At 42.1% G+C, this 12,003-nt stretch overlaps 2 protein-coding genes across 3 annotated transcripts in view; one reads left to right on the forward strand and one right to left on the reverse strand.

Moving 5' to 3' along the window:
* Positions 1 to 12,003, forward strand: part of TOX2 (TOX high mobility group box family member 2) — a 150,467-nt gene that overhangs the window by 84,926 nt on the left and 53,538 nt on the right. The gene's annotated exons all lie outside the window — the stretch shown is intronic.
* Positions 350 to 3,082, reverse strand: LOC133045250 (procathepsin L-like). Its single transcript, XM_061127550.1, has 2 exons — positions 3,062 to 3,082; positions 350 to 1,555 (listed from the first exon to the last, which is right to left on the reverse strand). The coding sequence occupies exons 1-2, from the start codon at positions 3,080 to 3,082 to the stop codon at positions 662 to 664; spliced, it is 915 nt and encodes a 304-aa protein (XP_060983533.1). The 3' UTR covers positions 350 to 661.

Raw genomic sequence — 12,003 nt, forward strand, 5'->3', positions numbered from 1 at the left:
TTTGCAACCCCATGGACTGCAGCACACCAGGCCTCCCTGTCCATCACCAACTCCCAGAGCTTGCTGAAACTCATGTCCATCGAGTCGGTGATGCCATCCAACCATCTCATCCTCTGTCATCTCCTTCTCCTCCTGCCTTCAATCTTTCCCAGCATCAGGGTCTTTTCCAGTGGCTTCACATCAGGGGACCAAAGTATTGGAGCTTCAGCTTCAGCATCAATCCTTCCAATGAATATTCAGGACTGCTTTACTTTAGGTTTGACTGGCTGGATCTCCTTGCTTTCCAAGGGACTCTCAAGAGTCTTCTCCAACACCACAGTTCAAAAGCATCATTTCTTCAGCACTCAGCTTTCTTTTTTTTTTTTTGTATTGAATTAAAATTTATTGTAAAAGGCAGAGTTTTATATATCCTTTTAAAAAATGAAAATTCAAAAGTCTTAGAGTTAAGCAATGAGGCTTCAACATTATAAAGTTATTTATAATAGTAATTAAAGTAGTGGTAACATTTTACCCTTATAAAAATGTCACAGCATTCAAATCACAACTTGGATCCTCAATGATTCAAGCGTATGATCTTATACAGTAAGGGTTTGGTCAGTTTTAAGATAAAATTCCTCCAGATATGCTGTCCTCAAGTCCTCTACCATCACCATCCATCAGCTCACACAGTGGGATAGCTGGCTGCTGTGGCAATTCCACAATGGTTGTTCTGGTCTTTGGCCATTTTTACGTAGCCATTCCAGCCCCATTCTGGACCCCAACTGTTCTTGACAATCCAAAATTTATTGTTATTTGAATCTGTTCCTTCAAAGCCATAGCCAACCACCAAAACACCATGATCCAGGTCTTTGCTGCTGCAGTCTGGATCATAATAAATACCAGATTTATAGAACTGGAAGGATGCATGGCCTGCACCAATAGCAACAGCGATGGGGCCCACCGTTGCCACTGCCTTCATAAGGGCCTTCTCCCGCTGAGGGATGTCAACGAAGCCAGTGTCATTGGCAGCAGAACACTCAGGCTTATAATTACAGCTATTTGTGTCCGTTGCAAGATATGGATAAGATTCCTCTGAGTCCAGGCCTCCGTTGTCCTTAATATACTGGAAGGCATTATCCATGAGGCCACCATTGCAACCCTGATTGCCTTGAGGCCGAGAGCAGTCCACCAGGTTCTGCTCACTCAGTGAAACAAGTTTGCCAGTTTTCCGGAACATCTGTCCTTCAAGAGCACCGGTGGCACTAAATGCCCAACAAGAACCACACTGACCCTGATTCTTCACAGGAGTTACATAGCCTTTCTTAGTCCAATCCACAGATTTGGGGACATCAATAAGGAGAGGTTCACGGAACACTTTCCCCTTCTTATGCTTCTGATTTTGAAAACCATTCATTACCTGCCTAAATTCTTCATTGGTCATGTCACCAAAGGCATTCATTGCCATGGTGAAGCCATGTTTCCCTTGGCTGTATTCCTGATTATGCAGGTCAATTATTTTCTTATTCTTTTCCCACACTGCTCTCCTCCATCCTTCTTCATTCTGCGGCTTCCAAAGCTGCGCAGGCGCACTCCACGGTCGCACGTGTCTCTCCTAAGGTCGCCGAGGTCCGAGGTGCTGAGCACTCAGCTTTCTTTATGGTCCAACTCTCACATCCATACATGACTACTGGAAAACCATAGCTTTGCCTAGATGGACCTTTGTTGGCAAAGTAATGTCTCTGCTTTTTAATATGCTGTCTAGGTTTGTCATAGCTTTTCTTCCAAGGAACAAGCATCTTTTAATTTCATGGCTGCAGTCACCATCTGCAGTGGTTGTAGTATAAGGTTGGACATATAGATCAATGGAATAGGAATAAGAGTCCAGAAATAAACCTCTACGTCTGTGGTCAGTTGCAGTTATTTTCATCAAGGGTGCCAAGGCCAGTCAACAGAGAATGAACAGTCTCGTCATCAAATAGTTTTTCGGGACAACTGGATAACCATGGGCAAAATAATAAAACTGGACTCTACTTCATGCTGTATACAGAAGTTATTTCAAAAGGGATCCATGACCCAAGTCTCAGGACTAAAGCCACAAAATTCTTAGAAGAAAACATAGGGTAACTCTTCATGACCTTGGATTTGGCTATGAATTCTTAGACAGGACATCAAAAGCATGAGCACCAAAAGAAAAACAATGTAGACTCCATGAAAATTTAAAAATTCCTTTGTATCAAAGGGCATTATCAAGAAAGTGGAAGAAAAAAAAAAAACGCCTACAGAATGGGAGAAAAATATTTTGCAAATCATATATCTGTTTTTAAACTCTGTGCTTAGCTTTTAAGAATATTTATTTATTTTTAAATGGAGGATAATTGCTTTAGAACTTTGTGTTGGTTTCTGCCATACATCAACATGAATCAGCCATACTTAAATGTATGTCCCCTCCCTCTTGAACCTCCCTCCCACTTTCCACCCCATGCAAATCATATATCTTATAAGGGTCTATTATGTAGAATATATAAAGAACTCTTGCAACACTACAATGGAAAGACAACCTAATTTTAAAATGAACAAAAAAGTTCTAGATGTTTCCCCACAGAAGATATGCAAATGGCCAAAAAACACATGGAAAGATACTCAACATCACTAGTCATTAGGGAAATACAAATCAAAACTACTATAAGATACCATTTCATACTCACTAGGATGGCTATAATAAAAATGGAATTTAAGTGTTGGTGGCAAGGATGTGGTGTAATTGGAACACTCATACATTGCTGGTAGAAATGTGAAATGTGCAGCCACAGTGGAAAAAGTTTGACAGGTCCTCAATAAGTTAAACATAGAATTATCATATGACTCAACAATTCCACACCTAGCTGTATACCCTAAAGAATTAAAAATAAGGACTCCGACAAATATATGTACACACTTGTTCATAGCAGGACTATTCACAGTAGCCAAAGGGTGGAAACAGCCCATGTTCATCAGTGGATGAATGGATAAACAAAATTGGGTATATACATAAAACGGAATACTGTTCAGCCACAGAAAGAAATCAACTACTGATATATGCTACATTGTGGATAATGTACATCATGCTCAAAAACATTATGCTAAGTGAAAGGAGAAGGTAAAATCGCATATTATATGGTTCCACTTATATTAAGCTATTCAGAATAGGTGAATCCACTGAGACAGAACACAGATCAGTGGTCTCCAGGGGTTGAGGCCAGGAGAGTAGGGAGAAACTATTTAATAAGTATGGGGTTTTCTTTTGGGGATGATGAAAATATTTTGGAACCTGATAGAGGCTGTGATTGCAAAACATTATGAGTGAATGTACTCAATGCCATGCAAGTGTTATTTTTAAAAGAATTATCTTTTTGTTGTGTGAATTTCACCTCAATAAAAATTTTAAAATTATAACAGAAGTATTTAAACTTACATTTTCCTTGCAATATAAACTACTAATCAATATTTGTAATCTTAAAGGAAGGCATAGGTTCTAATGAAATCCTCTAGATTTTTAGTTTGTGATCATTGTTAATTTTATAATTCTATCCTGTACCTTTTCTATTTTAGGAACCAATATAGTCAAATTACATATTGAATACTATAGTCACCTTATGGACAGCTATTTTGAATTAATATACATTGTAATTTTTCAGCTCACTACTCTTTCTAGAATCCTTTTCTTGATTTTTTTTTATCGTTCTCTAGGTTTGAACTTTGAATATTTGCTTCAGAAAGGGTTATTTAGAAGAATATATATATATAGGCTTCCCAGGTGGCTCAGTGGTAAAGAATCTGCCTGCCAAAGCAGGAGACACAGAAAACACAGGTTTGACCCCTGAGTCAGGAAGATCCCCTGGAGAAAGAAATGGCAACCCCCTCCAGTATTCTCGCCTGGAAAATTCCACGGATGGAGGAGCCTGGCAGGCTACAATCCATGGGGCTGCAGAGTTGAACACCACTGAAGCGACTTAGAACACACACACACACACGTACACACACACACATATTTACTTTTTTACTTCCTATATTACAGCCATGTGAGTTCCTATGGCTGAACTGATTCGTTTGTCATTTTATTTTATCGTGGTAAGCAAATGAGTTTATTCTGATAATTTCATGGAACATAAGCTTGTCACTGCAACAGGCTCTGGTCCATTGGATGTTCTTAGACTCCTTCCTCTCCATCACTTTCTCAAGGCCCAGGGCCCATTCCCCACCCTTGCTTGTTTGTTCCCCTACCTCAAGAAGTCATCAGCTTCCGTGTTTAATTAAGACTCTTCCTCCTAGGAATTCCCTGAGAAGACTTAGCCTTCTGACCCAAGGGCAAGCCACAAAGGTCGTTTGGGTCAGTGCAGTAGTCTTCCTTTCCTGGAACTGGTGTGAGAAAAACCCGACAGTCTCCCGGATGCCCCTTCTGCCCCATCTTTATTGCTTTGCCCTGAGTTTAGTTGATTCAACTAACTTGTTCTTTAGTTGATTTGGAAAGAAAAGCACAAAGGGAGGAGTTCAGAAACAAGCTGACTTGGCAGCCTCCTAACACACCTCTGTATGGTAGATGTCGTGTGTTGATAAGCCCCTACTTCCTAGCCCTGCTCTTTGCTTCAGTGCCTCTTTCTCCCCAGTCCCACCCGCTCCCCACAAAGGACACTTACAGATTCTCATGCAGCAGTTCTGAGAAGGGGGGAATGTTGGACTGATTCAAACAGCTTGTGTCGTAGCCTTGGATCAGAGCCTAGAGTAAGCCTTCTCCTTAGAAGGGGGGACTCTTCATGGTCTGCCAATCCATTCATCTTCTTACCACTCTTTCTTCAGGCATTTGCTGAGCAGTTCATTTGTTCGTTTATTCATTCATTTATCAAAGACTTTTTGAGCACTCATTACATGCGAGGCACTGTTGAAGAAACTGGGGATACAGCAGTGGACAAGACAGGTGAAAATCTTCTCCATGAAGATATTCTAGTGGAGTAAGGTAATACATAATAAACATAATAAATCAATAAAATGTGTAGAAAGCATTAAATGCTGTGTGTACATGCTCAGTCACTCAGTTGTGTCCGACTCTTTGTGACCCCAGGGACTGCAGCCCGCCAGGCTCCTCTGTCCACCAGATTTCCCAGGCAAGGATACTGGAGTGAGTTGCCGTTTAGTAAGTGATAGAAACAAGGGAATTGTAGAACATGACTGATGATTTGTGACTTTAAATTGAACAGTGAGGGTAGACCTCAATGAGAAGCAGATGTTTGAGTAGAGACCTTAGAGATGAAGGAATGAGTTGTGTGAATATTTAACAGGAGAATCTGCTAGAGAGAGGAAACCGTCAGTGCAAAGGCACTAAGGCTTATAACCATACCTAGTGTGGCCAGACTAGCACAAAGAAGGGACATATTAAGAGGTGACATCAGGAAGGTAAAAAGGATGTAGGTGGGAGTGGGGGAGCTGGGTCATGTAGCCATTATAAGACCCTTGTTCTTTTTTATTGAATGAAAGATTCTTTAAATTCTGCAGTGCTGGACTTTCCTGGTGGTCTAGTGGTTAAGAATCCACCTTCCAGAATGGGGGACACAGGTTCGATCGAGGATTGGGAAACTGAGATCCCACATGCCTCAAGAAAGCTTGTGCCACAACTAAGGCCCAACGCAGCCATAAATAAATATAAAAACAAATTCTCCAGTGCTTTACAGTTTTCAAAAGTCTCACAAACATGATTCCCTATCATCCCATAATAACCCTTTTCTCTCCTACTCTGTACTCCCCCCTTCCCACTTCCCTCTCCCCACTGGTAACCGCTAATTTCTTATCTATATTTTTGTGTCTGCTCCTTTTTTTTTTTGCTATTTTCACTTTTGTTTTGCTATAATTTATTGTATTTTTTAGATTCCACATGTAAGTGATATACAGTCTCTGTCTTTTTCTGTCTGACTTATTTCACTTAATATAATGCCCTCTAGTTCCATCTATGTTGCTGCAGATGGTTAATTTTCATTCTTTTTATGGCAAAGTAGCCTTCCTCTGTGTGTGTGTGTGTGTGTGTGTGTGTGTGTATGTATATATATGCTACGTCTTCTTTATCCATTCATCTGTTGATGGACCCTTAAGTTGCTTCCATACCTTGGCAATTGTAAATAATGCCACTATTAGCACTGGGGTGCATGTATCTTTTTGAATTAGTATTTTTGGCTTTTTCTAGATTATAACCAGGAATGGAATTGCTGAGGACTCTGTTATTGAGTAAGAAGAGCACCTCTGGATGGTGGTGAGCAGAGGAATTACATGAACTTACATTTTAACATGTAATTCTGGCCTCTGAGTGAGAATGGACCATAGTCAGAGCAAGGGTAGGCAAGCCAGGTAGGAAACTACTGCAGTCCTCCAGGATGGAGAGGATGGTGGCTTGGACAGTAGTGGCTCCATTTGTCTCTGTTCTGAAGGTGGGGCCGTTAGGATTTCCTGACAGATTTGGTGTTGGATATGAGAGAAAGAAAGTAAACAAAGGACAGCTCCAAGGCATTTGGCCTGAGCAATTGCAAGGTTGGACCTGCCATTAGCTAAGGAAGAGAAAACCATGGGTTGACAGGTTCTCTTTCGGATGCATTAAATTTGAGATGTCCATTAAAATGCAAACAAAGGTGTCAAATAAGTGGGGTCCATGAATCTGTGGTTCAGAAGAGAGTTCTGAGCTGGACACATAAGCTGGGGAGTCAGCAGAACATAGATGGTATTTAAATCCAGGAGACTGGATGAAATCCTCAACGACTGAGTGTGTTTAGAGGAGAGGTCTTGGATCTGAGCTCTGTGACATCATTAATAGGTTGAGGGAAAGAATGAGAACCAGCAAAGGGCATGGAGAAGAAATGACTTGTGGTTTAGGAAGATCAACATCTGTGATGTCCTAGAAACAGTTGAAGAAATTTATTCCCAGGAGAAAGCGGGTGGCCAGGTATGTCAAATGCTGCTGAAAAGGTCAAGGAGGACAAGAGGGCAGTGAGATCTGACCATTGGACTTAGTAACATGGAGGTTACTGAAGACCTTGACAAACAGTTTTGGTGGATGGTGGGATGAAAATGTGGTTGGAGTGGGTTTGAGAGAGGATGGATGGATAGGAAGAGTCAGCTCTTTCCAGAAGTTTCCTTGTAAGGTTTTGCTAATATTTTTAGCTTCTATAGCTTTTACAACTTGGCATCTCTTTCTGTATTCTCATGAGGACCCTGGTGCTGAAGAGCAAATTAGGCATCACTGAGTGGCCCATCTCTTATTTAGAGGAAGTGAGGAACTTGAATCTTGAAGAAGTCTCTGACCCAGTGTGGGAGAATGATGGATTCAGTCATAAGACCTGGGCTTGAATTCCAACCAAGAATTGCTTGTGACACCTTCGTTCGCTAAACTTATCGTCTTCATCTACAGAATGGAGAGAACAGTCACTTCTTTGCAAAACTCATGAGTTAAATGGAGAGTGAATGTGGAAATGCCGGGTCCAGCGACTGACGGACAGTATGAATCCATAGCCGGCTGGGCTGGTATTCAGGTGTCATGCATTTAGGATTTAATTTCATTCAGAGGAGGCATGTACGTGTTTGCATGTGTAGTTATTTTTAAGTGTGCTAATTGCCTCTTTAAATGAATTGTCATAATTGTGTGATTCCAATATTTTGATATAACATATGCTTAGTTTTGCAAAAGGCTTCTGGTCCTTTGGGCTGGTTCCAGTGTGTTAAGGTTTTGGTTTTAAATGAAAGGTGTGGACTCAAGCAGTCATTTGGCATTCACTGTCATGTGCCTCATGACAGCACCTGTTGTGGGTGCAGGGAGTAGAAAGGAAATCAGTGCCCACAGACGTGAATAGTGGGTGACTGAGGGACTTCCGGTCTGTTGGGAGGGACAGATGTGGAAATACCCAGATGAAGTCTAAACCCAAAGCCTGGTGCATCACCCTCTTACATGTGCTTACTCATCACATTCTAATTGAGCACCTACTGTGTGCCCAGCACTGGTGACACAATAGCTTTAACCCCTGGCCTGGGGTCTGGAGGAAGGGGACATAAACTGAAAGAAAGGAAAGAGTCACAAATCACTGCCGGCGCGAAGAAGCCTCGGAGAGTGCATGTGAGGCCGCAAAGGGGGAATCTTGTAGGCGGGCTGGGGGAAGACCTCCTGGGACTCTGCTTTCTGGGATGATATGATAGCTCCAATACTGTGGCCACCTGATGCCAAGAGCCAGATCATCGGGAAAGACCCTGATGCTGGGAAAGGTTGAAGGCAGGAGGAGAAGGGGGCAACAGAGGACGTGATGGTTGGATGGACTCACCAACTCAATGGACGTGAGTTTGAGCTACTCTGGGAGATGGCGAAGGACAGGAAAGCCTGCCGTGCTGTAGTCCATGGGGTCTCAAATAGTTTGGACGTGACTGAGTGAACAGTAGCAACGATAGCTATGGTTATCACGGCTGGACCAAATTTGTTTTTTAGTGCTTAAGCCCTCAGTTTGGCCATAAACTGGCACAGCCTCTAACGATTATTAGGACCCAGAGTCCCAGGATCCATGTCACAGACTAGAAAATGTTGCCTTCCTTTGCACACAGTGGAAGGAGTGAGACCTTTGTCTAACTGTGTGTCTTTGGGCAAGTAAATTCCCTTCTCTGTGCCTTAGTTTCTGTATCTGTAAAATGGGCATATAATAACAGAACCTCCTTCATAAAGAGGTTGTAAGAATTTAATACATTAATTGTCTGTAAAATGTTCACAACTAGCATATTAAATGTTCAGTAAATGTTATTTATTTATATTTCCTAATTGAAGAAATGCTCAAGGAAGTTGTTTTCAGTAGAACTGAGACCTATCAGGATATGGTCTCCCCTTATGTGTCAAGCTTCATCAGGAGAAACTGGATCTTCCCTGGGTCCCCTCTTCTGCCCTTCTGTTACTACTGGGTACCAGCTGTGGGACTCCCATCGAGTTGGATTGAAATCTCGTCGATTTGATTGAATAGCCAATGTATATAATTAGCCATGGAACTTGAGAGATGGATGAGCCCATCCCCTGTCCCTCTTGGTGCAAGAGTGAGAACTGAGCGCAGAGAGAGGCGATGATAACCTCAGATCGTGCAGTAAGAGAGATGTAACTTTGGGTATATACATATAGAGCAGCTAGGCAGAGCTTGGTCCCCAAACAAGTGAGCTTGGCCCAGCTCTTGGAAGCAACTTCAGATGGTAGGAAAGAGCCAGATCTTGGTGTGGGAAGACTGAGTCCTATTCCATAGGGCTGCCAGTGCCCTTTCCCACCAACAGGATCACTGCTTCTTGAACTGCTATTTGCCTATAATATGAAATAATCTCACAACATCCCTGCAGAGGGAGCCAAAGAGCAAGAGGTGGCTTGGGGTCTGGGTCTAAGGGCTGGGCATGAATGTGGCAAGGCAGTATCCTCTCAGAGCATGTTTCTGTGAATATCAAGGACAGTCTGGCTTCTCAGGGGGCTCAGTGGTAAAGAATCCGCCTGCCAATGCAGGAGGCACAGGAGAGGCAGATTCAATCCCTGGATTGGGAAGATCCCCTTGAGAAGGAAATGGCAACCCACTGTAGTATTCTTGCCTGAAAAATCCTATGGACAAAGGAGCCTGGTAGGCTACAGTCCATGGGGTTGCAAAGAATCAGACATGACTGAGTATGCTTGCATGGTCCTCAAAGAACAGTCTAGAGTTCTTCCCCACAAGTTGTGGTGAGGTTCAAACCACAGGCACCCGAGGAGAAAGGTGTTGACACCCTGCAGGGGTTTTAGAGACCATGTGGTCCCCACTCCCACCATTGTTGTTGTTTAGTCACCCTGTCGTGTCTGACTCTTTGTGACCCCATGGACTGCAGCCATGAGGGACAGCCCCCCTGTCCCTCACCATCTCCTGGAGTTTGCCTAACTTCATGTCCATTGCATCAGTGGTGCCATCTAGCCACCTCATCCTCAGATGCCCTCTTCTCCTTCTGCCCTCAATCTTTCCCAGCATCAGGGAGTTTTCCAATGAGTTGTCTGTTTACATCAGATGACCAAAATACTGGCGCTTCAGCTTCAGTATCAGTCCTTCTAGTGAATATTCAGGGTTGATCTCCCTTAAGATTGACTGGTTTGATCTTCTTGTTGTCCAAGGGACTTTCAGGAGTCTTCTCCAGCACCACAGTTTAAAAAAAGGCATCAATTCTTTGGCATTCTGCCTTCTTTTGGTCCAGCTCTCATAACTATATGTGACCAGAGGGAAGACCATAGCCTTGACTATACGGATCTTTGTTGGCAGAGTAATATGTCTGCTCTTCAACACACTGTCTGGGTTTGTCATCGCTTTCCTGCCAAGAAGTAATTGTCTTCTTATCTCACGGCTGCAGTCACCATCCACAGTGATTTTTGGAGCCCAAGAAGAGGAAATCTGTCACTATTTCCATCTTTTCCCTTCTATTTGCCATGCAGTAATGGGGGCAGATGCCATGATCTTAGTTTTTTAATATTTAGTCTTAAGCCAGCTCTTTCACTCTCCTCTTTCACCCTCATCAAGAGGCTCTTTAATTTCTCTTTGCTTTCTGCCATTAAGGTAGTATCATCTGCATATCTGATGTTGTTTTGCAAATAAATTCATTTGTACCCTTTAAAAATAATATTCCACATATAAGTGATATCATGATATTTGTCTCTCTGTGTCTGACTTACTTCACTCAATAGGACAATCTCTAGGTCTATCCATGTTGCTGCAAATGCACTATTTTGTTCTTTTTTATGGCTAAGTAATATTCCATTGTATATATGTACCACATCTTCTTTGTCCATGTGTCTATTGATGAACATTTCATTTGCTCATGTCCTGGCTATTGTAAAAAGCACAGCTGTGAACACAGGGTTCAGTTTAGTTGCTCAGTTATGTCCGACTCTTTACGACCCCATGGACTGCAGCACGTCAGGCTTCCCTGTCTATCACCAACTCGCAGAGCCTACTCAAACTCATGTCCATTGAGTCAGTGATGCCATCCACCCATCTCATCCTTGGTCGTCCCCTTCTCCTCCCGCCTTCAATCTTTCCCAGCGTCAGGATATTTTCCAGTGAGTCAGTTCTTCGTATCAGGAGTTTCATCTTCAACATAGGGTTGCATTTATCTTTTTGAGTTATGGTTTTCATTGGATGTATGGCCAGGAGTGAGATTGCTGGGGCATATGGTGGTTTTATTTTTAGATTTTCAAGGACCCTCCATACTGTTCTCCATAGTGGCTGTATCAATTTATATTCCCACCAACAGTGTAAGAGGCTTGCCTTTCTCTATACCCTCTCTAGAATTTATCATTTATAGGTTTTTTGATGATGGCCATTCTGACCAATGTGAGGTGAAATCTCATTGTAGTTTTGATTTGCATTTCACTAACATTAATAATTAGTGATGTTGAGCATCTTTTCATGTGCTTTCTGGCCATCTGCATGTCTTCTTTGGAGAAATGTCTGTTTAGATCTGCCCATTTTCTGACTGGGTTATTTCTTTTGTTGATATTGAGCTGCATAAGCTATTTGTATATTTTGGAGATTAATTCCTTGCAGTTGCTTCTTTTGCAAATATTTTCTCCCATTCTGAGGGTTGTCTTTTTGCTTTGTTTATGTTTTCCTTTGGTGTGCAAAAGCTTTTAAGTTTAATTAGATCCCATTTGTTTATTTTTGTTTTATTTTTATTACTGTAGGAGGTGGATCAAAAAAGATCTTGCTGCAATTTACATCAAATACTGTTTTTGATAACATACTGCCTATGTTTTTCCCCAAGAGTTTTAGAGTTTCCAGTCTTGCATTTTGATCTTTAGTCCATTTTGAGTTTGTTCTATGCATTGTGTTAGAAGGTGTTCTAATTTCATCCTTTTACATGTAGCTGTCCAGTTTTCCCAGCCCCGTTTATTGGAGAGACTGTTTTTCCCCCCGTTACATGGTCTTTCCTCCTTTGTCATAGACAGGGGACCACAGGTCACCATCATATCCACCAGTACCTCTAGTGTCC

Source organism: Dama dama, chromosome 23 (assembly GCF_033118175.1).
Source record: "Dama dama isolate Ldn47 chromosome 23, ASM3311817v1, whole genome shotgun sequence".
Classification (NCBI taxonomy): domain Eukaryota; kingdom Metazoa; phylum Chordata; class Mammalia; order Artiodactyla; family Cervidae; genus Dama; species Dama dama.